This window comes from Asterias rubens, chromosome 18 (assembly GCF_902459465.1).
Source record: "Asterias rubens chromosome 18, eAstRub1.3, whole genome shotgun sequence".
Lineage (NCBI taxonomy): Eukaryota > Metazoa > Echinodermata > Asteroidea > Forcipulatida > Asteriidae > Asterias > Asterias rubens.
The window spans coordinates 9,140,303-9,166,213 of NC_047079.1; the positions used below are offsets into that span (position 1 = coordinate 9,140,303).

Here is a 25,911-nt window from a genome sequence, read left to right on the forward strand (position 1 = left end):
GATTCCATTTCGGTTCTAATAACAAAATTCCCATTTAAATTAGGTTGACGATCGCTGCTTTTCAACCAAAGCCATCCACTTTACCATAGACCCCCCCCCCCCCACCCCAAACATCCCCTACCCACAAAACACACAGCATTAATCTTCAATTGTGGTGTCTTTCGAGGGTCGGGAGTCGCAAAGTGTCACGATAGTATTATTTTTGTTGAAACAGGTTTTAGGAATAGCGCCCCCTATTGTTCGATTTGCGAAAGGGAAGATGTGATTGAATCGGATCGTTTCGAGACGCGCCGGAAGATCTAGGCTCGATGGTACGTCCCATACCTCTATAAAGAAAGGACCCACAACTATGATAAAGTAATAACTTGCAATTTTTGTATATGGCTTCTGTAACAATGTCAGATAATGTGGGTTCGACGATAAGTACACTTGTAACTTTTTAGGCCTACGAAATGTTGACGTTTTTTTAGGACAGTGTCTGAAATGAAACTTTGAAATCCCTCGAGATAGACAGGTATCTTTAGGCTTTATCATTATTTAACTATCAGAAATTAATTTGTAGAAAACATAATAATTGTGACTAGGTCTTTGTTGAAGAATAATAGTTGCAAAATGTACTATGTTGGGTTGGGAGTGTTTCAGCATAAGAACCACAGCTCCGCATCCATAGTCTTGCGTAGGCAGGCAATCTGTAACTTTACTAAGGAGTGAACGAACGATCTTTATATGCCTACATTGACATGTACGAGCAACATTGATGGTATCATAATGAAGTTGTTCTGAAGTAAAAACTGCTTACCAACACTTTGTGGTATACAAAACAAATATAATACAAAACATAAAGTGAAACTGGTGAGGTTAATGGCCTCGAAGTCTTTCGGGAAGAGGGGGGGGGGGGGGGGGGTATGGGCTCACAAGGTTCCTTAGCTTTTTATTTACAGACCCGAATACTTTGCCTCTTCGCGACCCGTCTCTGGAGCTACATGTCCTACCGAGAATTGGTGGAATTCGTCGGCCTAGGGATGTTATGATGAAGGGGGGTTTGGAATCTTTTCCCGGAGTCCAGGAAAATGATCACATTACACATGGCATTTTTGTTGATTCTATTCTAATGTTTATACATTCACCGCTGCGGGCTTGGATACGGATCGTTTGATTAACTAGGCCTGCCCTACGGTCGTTGTAATGGCTGGGGAGGGCGGGTGACACCAATGTAAAGAGAAACAGATCATTTGGAAAGTTCCTTATTGAGGAAATCAGCAAGTATTGTGTGTCCTTCCGTGGAATACTTAGATCACTTAATTGGTTCAACCCTATTATAGAAATGTGTAGCCTATATAAAAGGAAACCAACCTGTTAACATTTCATTGCACCATCTTGGTGGTGTCTGCATGAATTTGAGAGTCGATAGTGTCAGCAGTTCTCTCAGATTGTGTATTCCTCCAAATTACGGATTCCTGCGTGACAAAAATTACCGCCGGATTTTCGGCGTTATCTAAACTTAAAGAAACGCCATCTTTTACAAATGTTTACAGGGTAGTTGTTTTGTAATGTAATGTAATGTACATAGTTAAAACAACACAACGGTTTCAAACTTACCTTCCCTTTAGTAGACAAATCAATGTCCTTATTGCTGTGTGTGGAGGTGGTTGGGGGGTGGGGGGGGGGGGGGGGGGGGGGGTGTCGGTTCATGCTTTAATCTATGGTGTCACGGCGTTTATCTCCAACAATAACACACTGCTTCTGTGCAGAGTTGCTGAGTGACGAGCTTGAACTTCACTCCGACCCCCTTGCCTGATGATGAACATTGTTGACCTTGAGTAGCACTCTACGTTGAACGGCTTCTTTGTTATTTGTTTCAATAAAACAATAATTGAAAAACAGAACTGTTAATGTCAATGTATCAACGGTGGAAAGAAAATCAAGCCATTTGGGCAACTGGTCCCGGAGGAATTCAAGAGTGGGGATGGGAGTGGTTGGTTAGAGGTTGTTTCTGTAGATCGGGTGGGTGGGGGCGGGGGTGTGCCCAGTGTGTCGATAGAAGGACACGGATTGGTTCGTTAAAAATACGGTTAATAATACTCAAATTAGACCAAAAATGAACGAATCGTCCGATGTGGGGCTCGAACCCACGACCCTGGGATTAAGAGTCCCATGCTATACCGACTGAGCTAACCAGGCTGACGAAAGGTATTTTATTGACTGTTACATAATTTGTCTAACTATGCTTTTGATGAGTGTTCAGATGCGACCAAAAATAAACAAATCGCCCGATGTGGGCGATTTAACCCACGACCCTGGGATTAAGAGTCCCACATGCTCTACCGACTGAGCTAACCAGGCTGACGAAACAGTCTTTGATTGACTGTTTCATAATTTGTCTAATGTTTTGGATGAGTGTTCAAACTAGCCAAAAATAAACAAATCACCCGATGAGGGGCTCGAACCCACGACCCTAGGATTAAGAGTCCCATGCTCTACCGACTGAGCTAACCAGGCTGACAAAAAAGTCGATGATGAACTTGTTCATATTAATTTTGTATAAGGTCTAACTGTTGGAATTCAACTGAATAGCTGTGAAAAAAACTTAATATCTGTGAATGAAAAAGGGTGACTGAAACGAATCTGAACGAGAAGAATGAAATGTTGTGCAGCAAATAAAATTGAATGTATGCAGGTTGCTATTAAAACGAAACCATTATTTTTAGTCTAATGAATTAGGGCCGGGCCCATGCGTGAATTTTAACGCGTGTATGAAACGTAATTATTTATTGAAAATTACCTGGAAAACCTATATTAAGAGATGATACGACAGTTGGTTCTTTCAGAGGGTGTCCGAACTTTGGTGATTCAACCAGATATAAGGGTGACTGAAACGAATCTGAATGAGAAGAAAGAAATCATGGAGTACACTAAAACGAAACTAGACACGAGTGCCAAAATAACCCACTCACGCGGAAGGTAACAACTTTTCTCCACAGTGCACGAAACTTGTACTCCTTTTTAACTACTGTGTTTGCGTGACTGCAGGGGGACTGAAGGCGGGAGCCGTTCCTGTCCGCAGCGAAAACACCGTCAGGGGCTCTTCATGAACATAAGAGGACTGTTTGATTTTCTTCGTGTCTCGGTGGCATAACCAACTCGTTATAAAAATACACTTTCAATTGTTACCTTTCGAGAAAAAAGTCGAAGATCTATTGTCGAGTCAGTTTCTGTGTTGGACTCAGGTTTGTTTATTTTGGTATTTTGGTGTGCGGAAAGGCCAATCAAAGTTCACACCTTCGATTTAATATTAAAAAAAACACAATGTAAGGTTTATCGATGGCTGCTTTTGTCGGACATTGTTGACTGTAGATTTCAGGTTCACGACGCCTCTGTAACTAGCTCTGCTTGTGGAGTGGTATTCAGTGCGTTGGTAATATAGTTGGAAACCGTATGGTCCTGTCGTAGTAATCCCATGGGCAGAAATGCAGTTCGGGACGGGGTGTGATTGTGCCCTATAGACATTCACCTATCGCCACATGAAGCGCATGGAAGTTTACCTGGAGGTTTTTACCCTGGTGGTGACTTCACCTAACTCTAAACAATTAGGCTCCGACTGCTGGGGTGATGAATGCTATAGATGTGCATGTCTTCAGAGATAACTAGACTACGTTCACACATATGCTTCTAGCCAGACATGGTCATGGACTGAAAATCCACCTCGCAGGATTAGGAACCTCAGTACGTAGAGGACTTCTTTGCAGAGTCCGTTTTGAACTTCAGTACTATTCGAGTGACAAAGTAAACTTAAAGTAGTCCATCGGTTCTGTCATGCCTAGAGCAAAACTGAGTCAGGTAAACCTTGGTGCGGAATTGAATCTTCCTCCTGAGCCTGATTCCGGATGCCGAGATTACGACATCACCAAGGAAACGAAAGAAAATGAAGATAAAAGGTATGTATTAGGCCTACCCCAGGTGGTCTTACTTTCGTGTTTACCATTGTGTACAGCACAGAGGAAGAGTCCTGTATAGGGCCATTACTAGCCCTAATAATACTCCAAAGTATGGTTTGTCCGATTTCGGCAAATTGTTTGTGTCTTCGTTCGACTTGTTCTTCGTTTTGCGTGGTGTGCACAGTCTAAAGTTGTAGATCGAGAGTAGGCAGCAAAGTCAGGGAAGGGTTGAATATTGCGGGGGATGTCTTTGATGCTACCATCAGGACAATTCATGAGAGGACAGTCATTCACGACGTGTGGGGTGGTCTGGTCTGGTCTGGTTTCGGCACAGTGTTGCATTTACAAAAAGTTGTATCCAACTTGGATGGAGTTTATTTGTATCTACCTGTGGCAGGTACAGATACTGTAAATTCGTAAGTGCATTTGGACACGTGCATGTATAAAGAAAAGTACGAAGTTAACAAAAAATACCTGACATAAAACATGTCTACATTTTAATTGGATTCAATTTATCTGTAAAGAAAACAATTCGCCCGATGTGGGGCTCGAACCCACGACCCTGGGATTAAGAGTCCCATGCTCTACCGACTGAGCTAACCAGGCTGACGAAATGGTCTGTGATTGACTGTTACAAAATTGGTCTATTTTTGTTTTGGATGAGTGTTCAAATTGGTCCAAAAACTAAACAAGTCGCCCGATGTGGGGCTCGAACCCACGACCCTGGGATTAAGAGTCCCATGCTCTACCGACTGAGCTAACCAGGCTGACGTAGGGTCTTTGATTGACTCTTTCATAATTTTGCTAAGCACATTTTTGATGATTGTTCAAATTAAACCAAAATAGTAAAATCGCCTGATTCGAATTCAATTGAAAATGAATTCTCCATTGAGTCGGTATTTTCATCAATTTCGTAACGTAAAAGCCGGCAACAACAGCTGGTCAACCATACTTTCATGTGTATAGCAGAAATTCAACCTAAGAATGGTTTAAGTGTAGTCTTGAATGCCCAACTGAAATAGAATGACAGAAACGAATCTGAATGTGAAAAACGAAATCAAGTGTGCACGAAAAAGAAAGTGAATGCGTAGCCGAAAAGAAACCCTAGTTTGAGTTGATTTCAATGGAAAATGTTTGAATTTGAACGCTGTTTACAACATTCAATGTTTTTAGTTCGTGAACCTGGCTGGGAAAAACTATCACATATGTAAAATTCATTATCTCTGTCTCATTTTGATATGAATTATTTCACCACATGCCATTTATACGCATCATTTGAACCAATCCATCTCCCACCTATAATGGAGAAAAAAGCATGACCGACGGCGTATAAAATACACAATGTGAGCTCTATATTCAACAAACAACGCGTCAAAAATGCCATGACCACATGTGGGGTGTAAACGCGATCTGCTAACAAAATCAACACAAAGATAGTTTTTGATAACGGCGTTGAAATCTCCTTACTTTCCCTAAATCTGTTTTGTCGTTCTTATAATTTAACAACTATTAAAGACCAGCTTTAACAAAACCGACATTAAGTGATCTTTGCTGAAATTCAGTTTTTGTCAATACGGAAAATTAGTTTACATGATGATGAGAGATTTAAACAGAATTTAAACGCTAAAAGACACTCATTTTGAATATCCTTCTGCGGTGCCTTTCACAAAGATTCTCACTATAACGTCATTTTTTTTTCTATTGTTGTTTGTTTGTATAATGTTTAATTTATTGCTCTTTGTAAACGCTGTGATATGGTTTTACCATGAATAGCGTACCTAAATGCTTAATAATAATCGCTCATCATGTAACGTAAATACTGTGGACCTTTCGGGGTTTTTTTGCAGCACGGTATGCTAGTTTTGTGGAAAGTGTTTGTTTGTTGATTGGGGGGGGGGGGGGCTTGTAGTTAGGTTGTCTTCAAGTCAACACACATAAACCCATTTTAGAGACGTATTCTATAGCAACCATTGATACAACTAAGTAGAAACTTAAACCGTACTTCTTAATGGTGATGGCAGTCTGCCAAAATCAGCAAAACGATAATGAATGAGAAAATACCAGTATTTTGACCTGTGGAGGAATGTTTCCCCAGTCCCAGTCTGCATCAAAGAGAAGAGAAACAATTCAAAGAGGGGCTCTCGGTAGGCTTTCTGTATCTCAACCATCGCACTTTAAGTTCAATTGATAAGGTCACAGGGCAGGTCACTTTGTATCCTTACAAACCTAGTGGGAAGACAAGATGAAAACTCGAGGGATCTTGTGACTTCAGATGTACCCGCGGGGTAAAACGAGAAAAGCAGTTGTTTAAACAACCCAGCTTGAACCCAAAGAGTGATGATGGTGACTTTGTGAACTGTTTCTTCGTTCATTGCAACTTTACTGCAGGGCGCAAATTCCCGAGTTCTCTGCTACGTTAAAGACACTGGACGTGTCCAAGTATTGGTAATTGTCAAAGACCAGTCTCCTCACCTTGGGTATCTTAACATTTGCACAAAATAACAAACCTGTGAAAATTTGAGCTCAATTGGTCGTCGAAGTTTCGAGATAACAATGAAAGAAAAAACATCCTTGTCACATGAAATTGTGTGCTTTCAGATGCTTGTTTTCGAGACCTCAAATTCTAAACCTGAGGTCTCGAAACCAAATTCGTGGAAAATTACTCCTTTCTACTATGTCACTTTAAAGGGAGCCGTTTCTCACAATGTTTTATACTATCAGCCTCTCCCAATTACTTGTTACCAAGTTGAACAATGAGTTATAAACTTATTGTTCAACTGTTACTTGTATAAATCTCAAAAGAGTGACCTTGTTGTACAGACGGATCATTCCTGGCAGGCAAGATGCTTCACTGGTCAAATCAGAATTTCGGCATAATTATGTCATTATTTCCATCGATCAGGCAATCTGACTTGGTGTGAAATGCGACTCTGCTGTTAGTTCTTCTCTCCTGGTTGTTTTACTTGACTGTTATCAATATGTTTATGTCATTTTATTTTCACAAAGAGACGATACCCTTGTTCCACGCACTCTAGCTCGTTTTCTTTATGCCCATTCAAATAACGCGCTCAAGCCTGAACTATACAATAATGAAATTGATCTGCACCTTTGTCGGTTAATATCAAAGTGAGCCTACATGAATAGTCTGCTGCCATCTATCGTCGAAAAAGCCTCGCTACATGCCCCTGATGGCTGAGCTTTTTTGAAGGCCTCTCAAAAGCGAATTTATAATCAAAAATCCAAGTAAAAGAAAAGAAGTAATACTCGCCCAATGTGGGCTCGAACCATGCTCTACCGAATGAGCAAACAAGGCTGCCGAAAGAGTCTTTGATTGACTGTTTCATAACTTTTCATAACCCCCCCCCCAACAACAAAAAACACAGAAAAAAACCCAGTTGTTCAAAATAATAAGGAAAAAACACAACAACAATCATGTCGCCCGATGTGGGGCTCGAACCCACGACCCTGGGATTAAGAGTCCCATGCTCTACCGACTGAGCTAACCAGGCTGACGAAATGGTCTTTGATTGACTGTTTCATAATTTGTCATTCAAAAGAATAACAAAAGTTGTTTCAATTAAACAAAGTAAAAACAAATCGCCCGATGTGGGGCTCGAACCGACGACCCTGGGATTAAGAGTCCCATGCTCTACCGACTGAGCTAACCAGGCAGACGAAATACTCTTTGATTGACTGTTTCATAATTTGTCAACAAAAGTTGTTTCAACTAAACAAAATATAAATTAATCGCCCGATGTGGGGCTCGAACCCACGACCCTGGGATTAAGAGTCCCATGCTCTACCGACTGAGCTAACCAGGCTGACGAAATGGTCTGTGATTATTTGTTTCATAATTTGTCAACAAAAGTTGTTTCAACTAAACAAAATATAAATAAATCGCCCGATGTGGGGCTCGAACCCACAACCCTGGGATTAAGAGTCCCATGCTCTACCGACTGAGCTAACCAGGCTGACGAAAGAATCTTTGATTGACTGTTTCATAATTTGTCATTCAAAAGAATTACAAAAGTTGTTTCAATTAAACAAAATATAAATAAATCGCCCGATGTGGGGCTCGAACCCACGACCCTGGGATTAAGAGTCCCATGCTCTACCGACTGAGCTAACCAGGCTGCCGAAAGAGTCTTTGATTGACTGTTTCATAATTTGTCAACAAAAGTTGTTTGAATTAAACATAAATTGAACAAATCGCCCGATGTGGGGCTCGAACCCACGACCCTGGGATTAAGAGTCCCATGCTCTACCGACTGAGCTAACCAGGCTGACGAAAGAATCTTTGATTGACTGTTTCATAATTTGTCATTCAAAAGAATTACAAAAGTTGTTTCAATTAAACAAAATATAAACAAATCGCCCGATGTGGGGCTCGAACCCACGACCCTGGGATTAAGAGTCCCATGCTCTACCGACTGAGCTAACCAGGCAGACGAAAGAGTCTTTGATTGACTGTTTCATTATTTGTCAACAAAAGTCGTTTCAACTAAACAAAATATAAATAAATCGCCCGATGTGGGGCTCGAACCCACGACCCTGGGATTAAGAGTCCCATGCTCTACCGACTGAGCTAACCAGGCTGACGAAAGAAACTTTGATTGACTGTTTCATAACTTGTCATTCAAAAGAATTACAAAAGTTGTTTCAATTAAACAAAATATAAATAAATCGCCCGATGTGGGGCTCGAACCCACGACCCTGGGATTAAGAGTCCCATGCTCTACCGACTGAGCTAACCAGGCTGACGAAAGAAACTTTGATTGACTGTTTCATAACTTGTCATTCAAAAGAATTACAAAAGTTGTTTCAATTAAACAAAATATAAATAAATCGCCCGATGTGGGGCTCGAACCCACGACCCTGGGATTAAGAGTCCCATGCTCTACCGACTGAGCTAACCAGGCTGACGAAAGAAACTTTGATTGACTGTTTCATAACTTGTCATTCAAAAGAATTACAAAAGTTGTTTCAATTAAACAAAATATAAATAAATCGCCCGATGTGGGGCTCGAACCCACGACCCTGGGATTAAGAGTCCCATGCTCTACCGACTGAGCTAACCAGGCTGACGAAAGAGTCTTTGATTGACTGTTTCATAGTTTGTCAACAAAAGTCGTTTCAACTAAACAAAATATAAACAAATCGCCCGATGTGGGGCTCGAACCCACGACCCTGGGATTAAGAGTCCCATGCTCTACCGACTGAGCTAACCAGGCTGACGAAAGAGTCTTTGATTGACTGTTTCATAATTTGTCAACAAAAGTTGTTTCAACTAAACAAAATATAAACAAATCGCCCGATGTGGGGCTCGAACCCACGACCCTGGGATTAAGAGTCCCATGCTCTACCGACTGAGCTAACCAGGCAGACGAAATGGTATTTGATTGACTGTTTCATAGTTTGTCAACAAAAGTTGTTTCAATTAAACAAAATATAAACAAATCGCCCGATGTGGGGCTCGAACCCACGACCCTGGGATTAAGAGTCCCATGCTCTACCGACTGAGCTAACCAGGCTGACGAAAGAAACTTTGATTGACTGTTTCATAACTTGTCATTCAAAAGAATTACAAAAGTTGTTTCAATTAAACAAAATATAAATAAATCGCCCGATGTGGGGCTCGAACCCACGACCCTGGGATTAAGAGTCCCATGCTCTACCGACTGAGCTAACCAGGCTGACGAAATGGTCTTTGATTGACTGTTTCAAAGTTTGTCAACAAAAGTTGTTTCAACTAAACAAAATATAAACAAATCGCCCGATGTGGGGCTCGAACCCACGACCCTGGGATTAAGAGTCCCATGCTCTACCGACTGAGCTAACCAGGCTGACGAAAGAGTCTTTGATTGACTGTTTCATAACTTGTCATTCAAAAGAATTACAAAAGTTGTTTCAATTAAACAAAATATAAATAAATCGCCCGATGTGGGGCTCGAACCCACGACCCTGGGATTAAGAGTCCCATGCTCTACCGACTGAGCTAACCAGGCTGACGAAAGGTATTTTATTGACTGTTACATAATTTGTCTAACTATGCTTTTGATGAGTGTTCAGATGCGACCAAAACTAAACAAATCGCCCGATGTGGGGCTCGAACCCACGACCCTGGGATTAAGAGTCCCATGCTCTACCGACTGAGCTAACCAGGCAGACGAAATGGTCTTTGATTGACTGTTTCATAGTTTGTCAACAAAAGTTGTTTCAACTAAACAAAATAAGAACAAATCGCCCGATGTGGGGCTCGAACCCACGACCCTGGGATTAAGGGTCCCATACTCTACCGACTGAGCTAACCAGGCTGACGAAAGAGTCATTGATTGACTGTTTCATAATTTGTCATTCAAAAGAATAACAAAAGTTGTTTCAATTAAACAAAATAAGAACAAATCGCCCGATGTGGGGCTCGAACCCACGACCCTGGGATTAAGAGTCCCATGCTCTACCGACTGAGCTAACCAGGCTGACGAAAGAGTCTTTGATTGACTGTTTCATAATTTGTCATTCAAAAGAATAACAAAAGTTGTTTCAATTAAACAAAATAAATAACAAATCGCCCGATGTGGGGCTCGAACCCACGACCCTGGGATTAAGAGTCCCATGCTCTACCGACTGAGCTAACCAGGCTAGTTCTCAATCAGTGAATCGGGGAATAGTATTTGTGTTACGATTTAATTCATCGGACGAATAAAATCAAAACGAAAATTTAGTTAACAAAAAACCCACAATATTCTGGGCGTTGCCATGTGAACTATAATTATCTCAATTAACTTAGACTTACAAAAAGAATTGTAAAAAATAAATTTTCCATCGAAACTCTCGATAAAGTATCGACAATTTGACTACACAGTCATTATAATCACAGATACGGAGTAAATAATTTCTGTCAATGTTATGTAAAGTTAAAAGAGATCAAATAATAAGGTACATATATCCTCACATCCTACTGTTATTTCCTCTTGATTTTGACTCCCAAGACTTAAGATGTTGAGATGATAGGATATATAGCAAAGGAGCTTCGATCGAAGCCCAGGAAATGAATCTCCTCGTGTGAGTGTGTGTCTATCCCGCCGGCGGGAGGTTGTGGTTTTGAGGGGGAGAGGGGGTTGAGATTCCCCCCGTGAGTCGCTACAGATGCAGGCATGTCATCTTCAGCTCTCCATGCTGTTATCTCCCGGACTCATCAATAAGTGAATTTCCTGTCTCATGGTGGATACCACCTGCCGTTCAACCCTCCCCAATCACTGCCTTAATATCCTCGCAACTCTCAGTCGTACTTGATATCCCTCCGGGAGAGTACATGGTTTGTTACGTATCTTTTTTGTTTTTTAAGTAGGTGGCTAGTCCGGCCATAATTGGTAAAATATCCTAAGCCGATATCCACTGTATGGTGATGGTGTCTGTGGGTGTAGACTATCAAACCGGGGACATAACAAGATATGACAATAGGGTTCCCGGTTGGGGAAACGTCCCCAGTTGGAAATTGTCAAAACCAATGTGAGCCAAAAAACTTAAGCATAAAAGAGGGGGATTTGGAGGTTCCCGATTGCAGGTGTTTACCCATTTGTGAATACCATTGGATTGTTTCAGTGTGGAAAAAACCGACTGCAATTTTATTATTTGAATAAAGCGATTCTACACTTTTCTTGGTCAAGGTATATATGCCAAACATAAATTCTCCAACAAACTCTGACGAGCAGTGATGTCATCATTTTGGCGTAATCGACAATCAGAAAGGGCAATGTTTACAGCCGAGGAAACCTTTATACAAATTATTTGGTAGCACGGCGGACATTTTGTATAGCTGTGTCTTGTATAGGAGCATACCATGGGGTCCGGTCGCCTCAGTGGTGCCTTTCACATTATGTGTACTCCGGTTCGAATCCATCCACAGATCGGAGTCTTGGGATTGGATTTTCAGTTCGTACCTGAGTCCGTGGGTTTTCCTCATTGGGATTTTCCTCTCATCTAAGTCCGAAAAATTGTTTTCGTTTCCTATTTATCCTGCTTTACAAATTACGCTGTTGAAATTGAACTGTGGATGCTTTATTTCCTTCATAATGTAGATTGCCAGGACTTGGTTTTCTGTAAAATGCATGGTGTCGTATTGAAAACTAAGAGAAGTTGGCAGGTTTCCGTTGTCTAATAACTGACTCGAATGTGCATATTGTTTTTTTTCTAAACCTCCCCCTTAAAATGTAACAGGCTTTAAAAACCAATCATCAATCAAATCAATAAATCAATCACTGAAATCAAACACAAATGTGTCGTTAAGTCGCTGCCTCCCTCGAGAGCTAGGATAATGTGAAAAAGTTACCCTAAATCATAACCCTGACAGTACATTATACCTAATCACAACCCTGACCTCAGCTCACCTAGACCTTTCGTGTAATCACCAAGATTAACTTTGAGTAGGCGATAGGGTTGGGTGGGGTCGGGAGGGGGTCGAGACAGAAAACAAGTAAAGGGAACGAGGGTCGTTTGTGCAAGCGACTATCTCTAAAATGCACAAACAAAATACGGGATTGCTGAATATTAGTGAGTGGTGTTTATTAAATAGATTAAAAGTGGCTGTTCATATTTAAACAGCCATAATTCCCACTTTAGACTGTACTTCGTCTCAGTTTGCTACCGTGGGTTTATCCAGGTTTGATTTATCATCTGTTTAGGTATTCTATATCTTCACCCTATGGGAAAAACATATGGCTTTATGGTAAAACTAATTTCACTTCTGGAGTCGCATAAATTGGATGATGAGTATATTCACCCCTACGACGAGAATGGAATATTCGGAAAGATCTCTTATTAGTCAGTGCGTGTGAATCTCCTATGGCTTTGATTACAAACGACTGCGTAACTGGTAGAAAGTCAGTATTTAGTGCAGTACCAGGAATTTCACCAGCGGGGGTGGTTTTGTATCATTGCTGAGCCGGTTTCATTCATCGTACCACGGAGTGAGCTCCGAGCTTGATACACAACACAGTCTTATTTCTGCTGTTTTCTCCTTTTGGGGCGCACGGTTGCACCGCGCCTCTTCAACTGCCTCAGGCCGTGTCGACGAAGCGTTCATCCCGTCCAGTTGGAGATGTGACGCGCGGTGGAGACGGTTGACAACGGGACCTCGGCATAACCCCCCAAAAAGTCAGCGCGTTGACAGTTCGTGTGGACTGAGAACGAACGAGTTGGACTTTTGGTTATCAGGAGAGTTCTAGTGGATGTTCAGGACAAGCTTTATGTACAGTGGTTTCATTCACTCGACTCGCTGTGGCCAATCAACGCAACATTAATTTGACTTGGATATTTTTCGTTTTCCCCTGAACCGTGTGTGCTAACCTTTGAGTTGCGGTTTACAACCAGCACTTGCCCAGGCTTTTTGAAGTGAAGATTGGCCCTGGTTTCAAGCTCGTAGAGCTAGCACGAAGTTTGAGGAATGACCTCGTGAACTTGAGAGAACTCAGGTACCTGGTATTCGGGATCGCAAGTCTCCAGATTTGGGGGTTGGGAGACTCTTCTGAACACGGACATCCCCGAGTAATGTTCGAGTCCATCTTTTGAACTTTCTAGCCAGAACTTAGTCTGTGGTTGTCAAGAATAATCCGTTCTGCTCGTGCTGCTTCAGACGTTGCAGATAGGAAACAAATAAATCGGAAAATTTGTCATCTCAAATAGCCAGGTAGGATTTTTATAATGTTATTTCAATATTTTCTTCTGTTACTCTCTAAATGCAAAGGCACTGTTTGAAGAGCCATATGAGGGACAACTAGTAGGATTGAGATTGAGAAAGCTAGCAGGCAGAGGACGAACTGCCTACCTTGGCAAGTTTCTTTGTTATACTGTACATTGTACATGTTCCTGTAAATAAATAACATCAACAGAGCCATACCACTGGGATGCACTGACAGAGAGAGATTTTAATCAGTTTAACAAATATTTGCTTTAGTGTAGTCGGCATAATAATGGATGGGCACCCACCCCATCCCAGAACAACATTTGTTTCATAGTCATACGGGTGTTGGTACGTGCAGTTATTTTTTAACAAAAATTGCACATCATTTGAGCTGGTACTTCATTATGCCACAATGCTTCTCTGTACTTAGCAATTATTGTTAGTGCCGAGTTGCCCTCTCTGAAAACATTTGAGTTTGACTCACAAACTCTAAGTTCCGGACTTCTTCTTTAATCTACAGGTGGGCGGTATAAGGGGCGTGGTAAGCTCCTCTTAAAGACACTTGACACTATTGGTAATTGTCGAAGACCAGTCTTCTCACTTGCTGTATCTCAACATGTGCATAAAGTAACAAACCTGTGCAAATTTGAGCTCAATCGGTCTTTGAAGTTGTGAGATAATAATGAAAGAAAGAAAAAAACCTTGTCACACAAAGTTGTGTTCTTTCAGATGCTTGATTTCGAGACCTCAAATTCTAAATCTGAGGTATCGAAATCAAATTCATGGAAAATTACTTCTCTCTCGAAAACTACATCACTTCAGTGGGAGCCGTTTCTCACAATGTTTTATACTATCAACCTCTCCCTGTTACTCATTACCAAGTGAGGTTATATGTTCATAATTAGTTCGAGTAGTTACCAATATTGTCTGTAAACCGACACTGGATGAAAGGCATGTCGTCGGCTCTGTGTACAGGGTCTTTAGTTCAAAATGTCATACTCGTACAATGATCAAAAAGTCATTGAATGAAAACGCGTATAAACTTGAAGAAAACAAATCAAACTTCAACAAATAAATATTTTACTTAGAAAATGTTCAAAACCCAATCCACATGCAAGGCTCTGGTCTGAGGTTGGATTTGAACCGAGGTCCACAGAGGTGAAAGTTACCACTGACGCGACCTGATCTCCATTGTGGGGCTCGTATATATAAGACACATAAAAAAAACCATAAACTGCATTTACAATGAGCGCCAAAATAATTATGGAAAAGCAATTTTATGAAGTCCATACAAATTGCACTACTGACCGTAGACTTGCCTGAGCAGATGACGCCAACTTTCGAACCCACATTTTCTCCGTATTCTACTATTCTGTGTTATCAGACATCCACTGTTAACCTTGTTTACACGGATCGCTCATTTTGAGAGTTTATTAAATGATTTCGTTGGATTTTCCACGCTAGAATGCAGAAAGTCAAGTTTACCATGAATACATAGAGCGAGGACCGTAACCCAGCCATGAACTTATACTGTCTGCAATAACAATGACCACACAACAAATCCCATAGTCGTTTATTTTCCCATATGATAACAATGTGAACAATGACATGACGAAGTATAACAACAAACTTGACCCCGTTCTGCAACTCGTATAAAAATTGAAACGAGAATAATATTTCATAATAAATTACCCAGAACTTGGGGGTGTTTAGGTGTCACTATTATGAAAAAAAATCACTCAGAAGTTTCAGAAAGTCGCTCGACACAAAAAGGGTTCAACCTTGTGTCAAACTATTATCTGCTGTAAATAATGGATGTACATGGCGACATTTTGCAACTTTTGTTATTTTGTTTTCTCAGTTCAAACAGTTGAAATACTTTGTTAATGTTCGAAGGAAGGTACATGTCAATCACTGCTTATGGTATAAGAATATTCCCTTCGGGCTGGTATACTTCAGGGGTGTATCGCATTATAATTATTAATTGTAAGAGCCAACGTTTTCCGATTCTTTAGAAAGTTCCCCGAAAATAAACCAATTATTTCATATCCTGATGAATAAACTGGAACATTTCCCGGGATACGGAATTTTCGTTCTCCATGTATGTGAAATATTCTAAATATTTTACAATCTCCCGTACTCTATGCAAGTTTTGTCATTTCTTGTTTACTTGAAGATAAATTGGTGTCTGAAAGAGAAGATTTATTTATTCACAAAATCGAAGCCCAATTTCATAGCACTGCTTAAGCACAACAAGTAGCCATAAACACAACAAAACTATGGATACACAAGAAAGGTTACCAGCCAAACATCCATATCACGTGCATCACTTCTGATATCCTGCTCTCTTCGTTTGCTGAGCACAAAATTGTTAAGCAAAATTGTCTGTTGAAGCAATTATATGCAGCTGGGCTATGGTTTGCAATAAACACACAAAACAACCAACTTGCAAGTTTTTCAGCAATGATATAGCCTGCCACCAGTGGCGTAGTTATGGTTCGTGACGCCGATGGCAAGGGTGGGGCAGTATACCCCTTCTGTCTGTCAAAATATATTAGCATTTTTGTTTATCAGTTTCGTTCAAAAGAATCCAGTCCCCCAAAAAGTTTTCAAAACCTATAATATCAGTCGATTTTGCCCCAGGGCAGCGCAAGGGGCAAGTCCCCCCCCCCAATCTTCCACAAAACACAGAACAACAGTTTAGGTTACGGATTTTTGTGTATTACATTCCGTTTTGGAAAGCCGATTTTCTTTTTACTGGGGGCAGTTTGCTAGCACATTTTGTGGACTCCCGGACGGGTTTTTACGATACCAGTGTAATATGATATGTCAGTGATAGTAAATTTATATTTAAAGGGAACGTCATTTATATCTTTGTTTTGTTTTTTTAAACGTTTGATTGTATTAATCCTATAGGGCCTATATGAATGTAGATATGGGCCTAAACAATACAACGAACCTGAAAACGGCGTTTCGAAGGGTGGACGTTTTTTGTTTTAGATATCACCGAGGTTTACGAGAAAACTCAAGCGTCAAGTTCACGACTCCTGCATGAATAATATTATATTTCAAACAATGTACCACGGATAATCAATAAAACTAGTAAAAATATTTCCATCTATAACTTCAAAGGTGATATTATCTTCGTAAAGATAGCAAAATATTTATTTCTTGAACCCTCGTGTTAAAAAAAAAAAGTCTGGCCACAATCGTCCGTTCCTTAGCAATAGACAAACATCGCAACATTCAATCGGTTTCACACAACAGCAAACTCCAATCTATTGAAGAAGATGTTGCTGAAGACATACTAGAAATCACCCCCACTATATCCTCTGTAACAAAAATCTTGTTCATTTCTAGTTTGGTACATTGTCCTTCGACCAACCAGTCGATGCTTCGAACACCTCAAGCAAAACCTCCTCGCTCTCCTCCCGCCGGCCCATCTCTCCCGTTGACTTTACTTTTCATACCCACAAGAAACAAAACTCCTCAGAATTTTAATTGCATCTTCGCTACCGCAGAATTCCAAGGGCGTCACTACACAAAAGAAGACAGCTGAATTTATCCTGCCCCAAATAATCTCATCTCGTTGTGTAATTGATTCCAATAAAAAACCGTTTTCTCCGAGATGACAGTTTTTCCAATAAACGCTGGAGCGTCCTTGGAATGCGTAACATTGCTCTGCATGTGCTGGGTGGCCACAGACCACTTTGTGGATATTATGCGTTATTTTAAAGGCACTTGACTCTGTTGGTAATTACTCAAAATAACTGTAAGCATAAAAACTTACTTGGTACACTCTAAAAACTTCCGGGTCAGAATTGACACGGATTTGGGTCCCAGGGGGCAGGGGGGCAAGACCCATTTCTAGGTCTGTTTGACCCGGAATCCGTGTTATTGTGAACAGAGATTTGGTTAAAAGCGGGGATTTTGACTCGAATACCGGGACATAATATTAACACGGATTCCGGGTCAAACTGACCTAGAAATTGGTCTGGCCCCCTGGTACCCAAATCTGGGTCAATTCTGACCCGGGTGTTTTTAGAGTGTAGCGAGTAATGGAGAGCTGTTGACAAAATACCTCTACTGAAGTAGTTTGTTTAAAAATACCTTCCTTACTTTATCTCTATGAGATTAACACAGCTAGCTCTATCATAAGTGCTCTATAGAGAGCGAATGATACCGCTGTAACTTATTGTGCATGACCCCTTTACCAAACCATATAGGAAGAACGATGTGCCATCTCTTTAAAAAAAGAGACTTTAAATGCCGCATTGGGATGGGGTTGGGGTTGGGGGTGGTAAAAGATAACCACGGTATGTTTTTGTAAGGTTACCTGTGGATGAATGAAGCTACGCAAGGCTAATGCTGTGCCTGATTGCACTAGGAACAACATAGCATTGTATACACGGCTCCACGAGTCCTTGATTTGGCCGAACTTTGACTGCAGATAGCGAAAAACTAATAATAGCTCAATAAACTGTTTGTAGTTTAGTCTGGTCCCATGTTTAAACTAATGGTTTAAGTTAAGTACATGTTAGCTAAGGATGAGCTCATGTGGTGTGGTTACCATTTGCATACGTAGATTTGTAGCGGTTTTTACTCAAATCTAAACCTGTGCATTTCTTTGCTCCTGGATACTTTACAAGGTTTTCGGATGTTGACATCGAATGATGGGGTAAGATTAAGCTGTCTTAACAACGTGTATCGATCCTGGGAAGACTTGATTTCATGTGTTTGTTATCATTTGCATACGTAGATTTGTAACCGATTTGACTCAAATTTAAGCCTGGTCGTGGGTATTTTACCAGGTTTTCGGATGTCCAGTCTTCGGTGATGGGGTAAGATTTTGCTCTTTTAACAAACTGGGAAGACTTGCATTGATTTCTCTAACATGTCATATCTGTTCTCAGAGGTGTATTGGAGTAAACAGATTTGTGTTTATGATATAGGGCTACTGCAAGCTTAATTGAATCTCGGAGAAGAAATGTGTTTTTACAGTTAACACGAAAGTGCTTGGGTGGTTCAAAGCACCCTAGGTCAATTATATGAGATTGGCATTTAGGTTATTATATGTCAATGGCGTCTGTTGATGCCTGCACTGACATTATTAATGTTAGTGATGTATCATATACGACTGATCAGGGCATGCTTTTCCACTTACAAACGACCACCAGGGTTCCAACAATTCCTCATATAAAACTACACAGGGCAGCAACGTAATGAACTTCATGTATCCAACCATGTGGAAGAGAAATAGGGGAGGAGCCCCTATAAAAGTGGGGGTATGTGCAGTAATAACACATTGCCATAAAAAACAAACTTTACCTGGAATAATGTGGAAGGCTGGCAGTACAATGGATGGTATCGGATGGGTTTGGTGTAAGGCATTCAGCGGAAACGGTACGTGGCGGCAAATAGAAACTGTAAATCCTATCTCTATAGCAAGTTATATGCTTCGAAAGGGCAAGGACACCAAGGCATTTGTTCATTGGTAAAGGAAATTGTAAATTTCTACTGGAGCATTTCAAGGGCACCAAGGCAATAACCAGGGGGCGTGGAGGCAATCGCCTTCGTTGCCTCCTTGAGGTATCGGCCCTGAATGTTGGATTTGATACGTTATAGCGAGGTATCAATGTATATTTGGTTTGCTGTAACACCATGTATATACATGTTTACTTGTTGTGTGTATGTTCTCTTTGAGAACTTGTCTTTCTTTACATTTGACTACAGCAGAGAATATTTTCGGACTCGGCGTTGATATATATATCAGCTATTCTGATCACCCAAGTTCTTTTGATTTCTTTGACTTCACGTGGGCTGGTTGTACCCTTGCTCTATGGTTGTACATGAGATGCTTAAATGCGTTCTTTATTAGGTTCTGTTTTGCAGGCACTGACAGACCTTGCCCTGACATTTGCTTCACAGCAATGTTCTGTATAGTAGAATTATTACGTGTTTATTTTCAACTCCTGAATCTTGGTGTGACTCAAGTTCACTCTGCGTGCGAGGCCGGATCGGCCAAGCATGACCAAATAATACACATGTACAACCCATAGGCTTACACTCATTCACATTTTTAAAGAAATAATACATAATGTGAAATCCATACACACAATATGTTTTCTTGCTTCCCTGTGGAGACACCCTGCTTACCTTTGTTACTGTAGTGAAGAACCCCCATGCATACACCTTTTACACAAAAATACTTGTGGAGCACCTCATCTTATAGATGGCCCCCTATGAAGACCTTTTGTGTTCCCTTTCCTGTTGTGTTATCGGTCCCCATAAATGTAGTGAATATGAAATAAATCTTGTATTGTGTATGTTTTCACAATCAACCTGGCAAATGACTTATTAAGTTTTATGTGTGCAATTATGTGTGCAATCAATAGGATAGGGCTACGTTGAAAGGTTATGTTGTTTCACCCAGAGGTGGTGACGTCACGCTGTTTGACTCCCGCGAGTATTAAGGACAGAGGTCATGAGGGGTCAATATTTCGCCTATATAAGTTATTGTTTTGACATCAAACAAGGTGATTAGTGACCATCGTAATGACGTCATGCTGACAAATCACCCAGAACCTACATGTAAACTAGAGTATAGTTCCCTATACGTAAACCGTTTTTCTACTCATGGGATGTCATCCTATAGCCAAGTTGTCAGTTTACATCGGACCATTGTTGACCAGTGCTATGATGTTTTTCTCACCCCCCCCCCCCCTTCGTTCTGTTTCTTCCACCTTTTTCACAGTTTTATATCTTTTGAGGAGTTGTTTGAATTTCACAATTGAAGTTGAGTGCTGGGCCCAATTTCATGGCTCTGCTTACCGCCGAATTCTGCGCTTACGATCGCGATTCTCCGCTTACGTGCAAGTGCCGAATTTCTGCGCTAGCCTTGTTAGCGTAGAATGCCTATAGTAACGTGAAGTACGCACGCGCAGAAGCCCAAATTCGCCGCTAACCCGTGAGATACGCTTGCCGTAAGCACAGAATTCCCTGCTTCCGTAAGCGCCGATTCTGTGCTTACGGTAAGCAGAGCCATGAAATTGGGCCCTGGTTGCTCCAATGTATTTCAAAGCTGCTGTCATTCATACAATAAAGTACAATTAAATAGAAATTAAGAACGTACTAGTTTTTAAAAACACATAATTCAATAATAAGCAGCAATGACAAAATGGTGAACAAGTGCAATATAAACAAGTAAAAATACAATTTCTGTTGAAAACATTCCGCTCAGGTAGCTGTTTAAGGGATATTCTTTTGCTCCGTAACCTACAGACGAACATATACAACCATTGTACAACCGATGTACCTAACATGGACGTAGACAAACTGAAGTAGACACCAACAAACGGTCAAGTAAACCCATATCTGGATCAGTATGACCTGCCGTCGATTTCACGAAACTCTTCCTAACTTAAGACTAATCTTATGACTAAGGACGAGTCCCAACCCTCCACTGCAGACCTTAATCTTAAGTTAGGACGATAACTCGTCCTAACTCGGATAAGATGAGTCCTAACTCTTTGTGAAATCGACCACTGGACTCTGTCAACCTGACCCTATAGAGGGCGGTTTAAATGAATAATGTGATGAAATAACTTGAAACAAATTAATCGACTCATTTTGTCCTCTTCGTTTTTCAGGATGCATTCTCCACTTCCAGAACGGACGATACTCAACGAGGGTGGTGAAGACGAAGTGGTGAGTTTAAATTTGAAACGAAACGCTGCCACCGTGGTCTATTAGCTTGTTTTCCAAGTTGTTGTCTCACAGGCAACCGGGCGTTTTAGGCTGTTCTACCTGCCAAGCTAAACACTGGGAGGAACGAGTCACACAAAACATGCTTTCAAACAATCATATTTTCACCGGTGTTTTTTTTTTTTTTTCAGTTGAATTTCTACAACTTAAGGCCCGGCTCATGCATCATGTGAATGCGATACGAATTCTGACGTCACAAATCACAACGAATAATTTGCAACAGTTGAACTGTGTTCGCAGGAAGTATGGACCGGGCTTTATAACACACCGAAGTGATGGCTGACCATCAGCCTCTCGGTCTTCGCGATCCAATGGTTTTGAACGATAACATTTTCCCGTTGAATGCAAAATCGTTAAAATTGAGTTACCCCTTTAATCTGGCATACTGGTTCAACGGAGCATTCATTTAAAAACGAAATTCAACGAGCAGATTGTTAAAGTTAATGGATCTTTTGTTGAAATTGGACGGGAAAACCTCTTTAAAACCATGGAGGTAGGGGAAAAACTAGTTTAAAAAGGAAGAGCTTTGGATATGAAATAAAACGCTATGGTATTTTCTCCCATAAATTCAGTTACCCTCAACCCTTCTTCGGGCAGGTGGTCGTTTAATTTCACCCCCTTCATGTGGATGAAGCCACGCCCATATAATAGTCAACGGAACACTAGGTGCACAATAAGCCATCTGCATTCCTTTATTTCCAGGAGACTGACTTGTTCCGACTTTCAGATTTAATTAGCCTGGAGCTTTTCATAACCCACGATCACATGTTGTAACGTTGTAATGACCAGCTCAATTTTTAAATCACACTGCCTGGAGCTTTTCATAACCCATGATCACATGTTGTAAAGTTGTAATGACCAGCTCAGTTTTTAAATCACACAAAAAAAAAAATCTGCAACAACATCATTGTTGAAGTGATTTTAAAGTTAATTAATCCGACTTCCGTGGTACGCAGAACAGCTGGGCCCAATTTCGTAGAGTTGCTTAAGCAGAAAATATTGCTTAATAATGTTCTGCTTAGCAGCAATGAGCAGGATACCAGTCACATATTGTGCACGTGACATCGTAGCTTGGCTGGTAACCTTATTCTGGTAAGCATGCTTTTGTTGTGCTTTTTGTGCTTAAGCAGCTCTATGAAAATGGGCCCTGGGTGGTAATTACTGATCATTGAGGTTTTTTCTCGACTCTTTTCTTCTTTCTGAATACCCAGCAAAATGCACCCGAGGTTGAATGAGAATGATGAGGGATTGCTTCGGCCTGGTGTTGCAACCCCATTAACTTCGTGTCACATTGAACATTACGTGGGGTGTGACGTCGTTAAAATGACCCTACCCGCAGTTACGTTGGTTTCCCTTTGGGAGTAATTAACTAAATCTGAATCACGAAGAATTTTCCTCAAAAGTGCAAAGAACTGTGAATTGAAGGTCCGCGTAGAAACTAACGCCCGCGGCTTTCACTGAACAAAGTATACACATTGGTTATTATAGTCATATTATTGATTTATTATTATTCAATCTTACTGGTCATAAAATCAAGGGCCGCTCAACTCATCAGAATCACGTTTTGGCACAGGAGGCCCATAGAAACACGCTGGCATATCGGACAAAACCTACAATACATTTCGCCTATACTCAGGGGCTATAAGATCATAAGTGTGACTTAGTTGCATGATTTCATTAAATTGCTTTAGCATATTTTGGAGCTCCTGGTAAACGGGGGTTATGGATCAAGAGTGGTATTCAAAGCAATTTTGCAGAAAAAACCTTCATCTACCAAGTTAAACATTTATTTGTTGATTTTGATTGTTAAAGATAGATTTATACTCATTTTTTTTCGTTCATGTTATGCTCTCATGTGAACTTAATTTCCTTGTCGACTGAAAACATTTGAAATGTGAAATTCAGCAAACATCACCTGTAGTCGTTTTCCTCGCAAGCTGGTCTTTAAAGGAATAAGTTAATCTCCTATTAGCTTCTTCGGTTAAGGGCTAAACTGCCAGATTGAGGCCGAATTGGAGGCCGTGGTTGAATTGGCGTCCGTGTTTGATTTGGCGGGTACACGGACGCAGCTGCGACCGTGGCAAAGTATGTTACTAAGGGCAGCCTGCGTTTCAGAGCATATTAACGTGGTGTTACAGCCGTAGCCATAACCGAAAGAAGCCGCTTATTCGGACTCGGCCTAATTTAAGGTTTCCTGAGTAAAATTTGACCACATTACTCAAAATTCTGTCTGACTGAAAAATAAACGTGCCAAGTACTTTGACAAGCAGGCTCGAAACTTAATTTGACTCCGCGATGTATAGTATAGTTATCTTTTGTTGCTTTCTTAACCACGCAGGAATGCTATGGCCTCAAACGAAATATTCCCAGGACCATTTTGTGTTACATCTTGGGCTTCTTCACTTTGGGTATCTTCATCGCAGCATTGTACTGGAAGCCCAACTGGAAAGCAAAGTTCATGTATCGGCAGACACGATTGGACCAGGCGGACACAGTGCTCCTAAAAGTAAGTGAAAGGTCTCGTGATTGGTGGAAAGTTTGCTTATTAACGATTTGCATAATTTCTCACCCAGTTCACAGTATTGAACTTCCTGAGCGGCCATAGAACTATCCACTTATCTAGGGCCACAGTCCATACAGGTTTAAGCAGAAAATACTGCTTGACAAATTTCTTTGCTAAGCAAATATTAAGTGGGGCACCAGTCACCAATATTATGTAATTTTGGCTGGTAACCTGTTTTCTGGTATAAAGCAAGCCTGTTATGCGCCAGCAGGTTTTTGTACTGACAGGCTTGATGATATTAGGACCGGGTAACGAGAGTCGGATTACTTTAAATAAACTTGTCCTAGACCCACCTTCCAAAGGTTACCCATAACAAGCAAATTGTTTGAAGCAAAATCTTACTATGCTTACAAGATCAAGTTTATCAGCCAAAATACACCGTAATATGGACGGATTGCCCGTATTTTATTAGTCAACTTACACTGTTATTGGCAGGGGAAATATCAAGAGATTCCTTCTTAACCCTTTTCTCTCGACAGCACAGATATGAAATATTTTATTTCCAATTAATTAACAGGATATGTACAAACAGTGGTTCCTGGTTCGTGTACAGGTTTCAAAGGACGCATTACCAAAGTAAGTCCAGACATTGGTGTTAAAGGGAAAATTCACCTTTAGTTTTTTGATCCAGTTGATTACCTTCATCCTATATATAAAAACAGATGTTTACTTAATAAGAATATCCTGTGAAAATTTAATTTCAAACAGGGGTCAATTTTTATTTATTTTTACTTTGTATATATCACCGATGAGGCAACCTCGTTCCCAGGGGTGATCGATCTCGCCGCGCCATTTTTCCCAGCATGCGTTGCTCAATTGTATATTTGTGCGTAAATGATGGCCAATCAAAGACACGCACTTGAATTTCCCTCCAAGGGGTTAGAGACGTACGCAGAGCTAGCGTGATACGGCGCGCTACCCATGGTAGCGAGGTTGCCAGAGCGGTTATGTCCGCACAGGAAGAATAATCCGCGAAAAACACACACTCTGAGAAACGTTACTGACAGTATCGCTTCTCAGATTCTAATTTGGGGGTCTAACATTTGAGATATTTCATCCATTACTTCAAAGTGAAATTATTCTCGAATTGCTGTTACACTGTTTAAGGCTAACAAAGGAAGTTTTTATTGGCATTAATTTTAAGAGTGTGAGGTGTTCGGACTCCGTTATTGAAATATAAAATAGATAAATACCAATTTCATTGTTCTTTATATTTGAACTCCATGTCTCGAAATATATGATCATTTTTTGTTCTGCCTCACAGAGAGAAAAGGAAGAAAGTTGAGGAAACGAAATGTGACAATGCAAACAAGACAAACGGTGACCAGAGCCATGAGGTATAGGCAAAGTGCTTTTCCACATTTCTAATTCGTGTTTGCTTGATGTCTTTAAAATGTTAACTACTTCAGTCCTTTGGCTTTTGGGTGGAGAGTGATCTTGTTTATGCACCAACAAATAGTTCCAAATATCGGTATGGTTTTATGGTGTTGTTCAAAATAAATTGACTATTAATTTGCTTGTGGGTCAGGATGTCAAGAAACATATCTTGTTATATGGTGGTTGAGACGTTCAAAGCATTTGTTTTTCACGTTCAGTTGCCTCAGTGGCTTGATTCTTAACCGTCTGTAGTATTCAGTTTTCCTTTTACAGCTGTGAGTAGCAAGGTTATTATCTATTCAGAAGACAAGTTTGTTATCATTGTGGCAAACAGGTTGTTTAAAGACCCGACGTTTCGATCGGTATGCTCTATTATTGTGGTCTTCATTTAGAGAACTTTTCACACGGTGCTTAGAGCGAATCTTTCAAGATGACATTCCCACCTTGCACACAAGTCAAAATAATGAGTGCACTTTTGTTGATCTATAACTGCATGAACGGAAGTAAAGTCATAATTTCCACAGAGTGTTTGTTGTTTGCCTGTGACATTTTGAAATCTACACATATTGATATTCCATATGTACACAGCTCGA

The 25,911-nt window shown here is 40.7% G+C and overlaps 1 protein-coding gene and 25 non-coding genes across 29 annotated transcripts in view; 1 reads left to right on the top strand and 25 right to left on the bottom strand.

Annotated features, from left to right (window-relative positions):
* Positions 1-2,108: 2,108 nt before the first annotated feature.
* On the bottom strand, positions 2,109-2,181 carry Trnak-cuu. Its single transcript has one exon. It is a non-coding gene; the product is annotated as a tRNA-Lys (tRNA).
* A 245-nt stretch (positions 2,182-2,426) lies between these two features.
* On the bottom strand, positions 2,427-2,499 carry Trnak-cuu. Its single transcript has one exon. It is a non-coding gene; the product is annotated as a tRNA-Lys (tRNA).
* A 930-nt stretch (positions 2,500-3,429) lies between these two features.
* LOC117302765 (probable cation-transporting ATPase 13A3) overlaps positions 3,430-25,911 on the top strand; it is a 59,903-nt gene continuing 37,421 nt past the window's right edge. For 2 of the 4 annotated variants that reach the window (XM_033786786.1, XM_033786787.1), the window contains exons 1-5: positions 3,430-3,935; positions 21,264-21,321; positions 23,717-23,884; positions 24,459-24,517; positions 25,206-25,278. In XM_033786786.1, the coding sequence (XP_033642677.1) occupies positions 3,814-3,935; positions 21,264-21,321; positions 23,717-23,884; positions 24,459-24,517; positions 25,206-25,278 (480 nt within the window). In that variant the 5' untranslated portion in view covers positions 3,430-3,813. Of the gene's footprint in view, positions 3,936-12,861; positions 13,621-18,209; positions 18,293-21,263; positions 21,322-23,716; positions 23,885-24,458; positions 24,518-25,205; positions 25,279-25,911 lie in introns of those variants that run through there. The other 2 variants (XM_033786789.1, XM_033786788.1) reach the window with 2 other exon arrangements.
* On the bottom strand, positions 4,469-4,541 carry Trnak-cuu. Its single transcript has one exon. It is a non-coding gene; the product is annotated as a tRNA-Lys (tRNA).
* On the bottom strand, positions 4,630-4,702 carry Trnak-cuu. The gene has a single exon. It is a non-coding gene; the product is annotated as a tRNA-Lys (tRNA).
* On the bottom strand, positions 7,372-7,444 carry Trnak-cuu. The gene has a single exon. It is a non-coding gene; the product is annotated as a tRNA-Lys (tRNA).
* Trnak-cuu lies at positions 7,534-7,606 on the bottom strand. Its single transcript has one exon. It is a non-coding gene; the product is annotated as a tRNA-Lys (tRNA).
* On the bottom strand, positions 7,684-7,756 carry Trnak-cuu. The gene has a single exon. It is a non-coding gene; the product is annotated as a tRNA-Lys (tRNA).
* Trnak-cuu lies at positions 7,834-7,906 on the bottom strand. The gene has a single exon. It is a non-coding gene; the product is annotated as a tRNA-Lys (tRNA).
* Trnak-cuu lies at positions 7,996-8,068 on the bottom strand. The gene has a single exon. It is a non-coding gene; the product is annotated as a tRNA-Lys (tRNA).
* Trnak-cuu lies at positions 8,146-8,218 on the bottom strand. Its single transcript has one exon. It is a non-coding gene; the product is annotated as a tRNA-Lys (tRNA).
* Trnak-cuu lies at positions 8,308-8,380 on the bottom strand. Its single transcript has one exon. It is a non-coding gene; the product is annotated as a tRNA-Lys (tRNA).
* On the bottom strand, positions 8,458-8,530 carry Trnak-cuu. The gene has a single exon. It is a non-coding gene; the product is annotated as a tRNA-Lys (tRNA).
* Trnak-cuu lies at positions 8,620-8,692 on the bottom strand. Its single transcript has one exon. It is a non-coding gene; the product is annotated as a tRNA-Lys (tRNA).
* Trnak-cuu lies at positions 8,782-8,854 on the bottom strand. Its single transcript has one exon. It is a non-coding gene; the product is annotated as a tRNA-Lys (tRNA).
* Trnak-cuu lies at positions 8,944-9,016 on the bottom strand. Its single transcript has one exon. It is a non-coding gene; the product is annotated as a tRNA-Lys (tRNA).
* Trnak-cuu lies at positions 9,094-9,166 on the bottom strand. Its single transcript has one exon. It is a non-coding gene; the product is annotated as a tRNA-Lys (tRNA).
* On the bottom strand, positions 9,244-9,316 carry Trnak-cuu. The gene has a single exon. It is a non-coding gene; the product is annotated as a tRNA-Lys (tRNA).
* On the bottom strand, positions 9,394-9,466 carry Trnak-cuu. Its single transcript has one exon. It is a non-coding gene; the product is annotated as a tRNA-Lys (tRNA).
* Trnak-cuu lies at positions 9,556-9,628 on the bottom strand. The gene has a single exon. It is a non-coding gene; the product is annotated as a tRNA-Lys (tRNA).
* Trnak-cuu lies at positions 9,706-9,778 on the bottom strand. Its single transcript has one exon. It is a non-coding gene; the product is annotated as a tRNA-Lys (tRNA).
* On the bottom strand, positions 9,868-9,940 carry Trnak-cuu. Its single transcript has one exon. It is a non-coding gene; the product is annotated as a tRNA-Lys (tRNA).
* Positions 10,027-10,099, bottom strand: Trnak-cuu. The gene has a single exon. It is a non-coding gene; the product is annotated as a tRNA-Lys (tRNA).
* Trnak-cuu lies at positions 10,177-10,249 on the bottom strand. Its single transcript has one exon. It is a non-coding gene; the product is annotated as a tRNA-Lys (tRNA).
* Positions 10,339-10,411, bottom strand: Trnak-cuu. Its single transcript has one exon. It is a non-coding gene; the product is annotated as a tRNA-Lys (tRNA).
* Positions 10,502-10,574, bottom strand: Trnak-cuu. Its single transcript has one exon. It is a non-coding gene; the product is annotated as a tRNA-Lys (tRNA).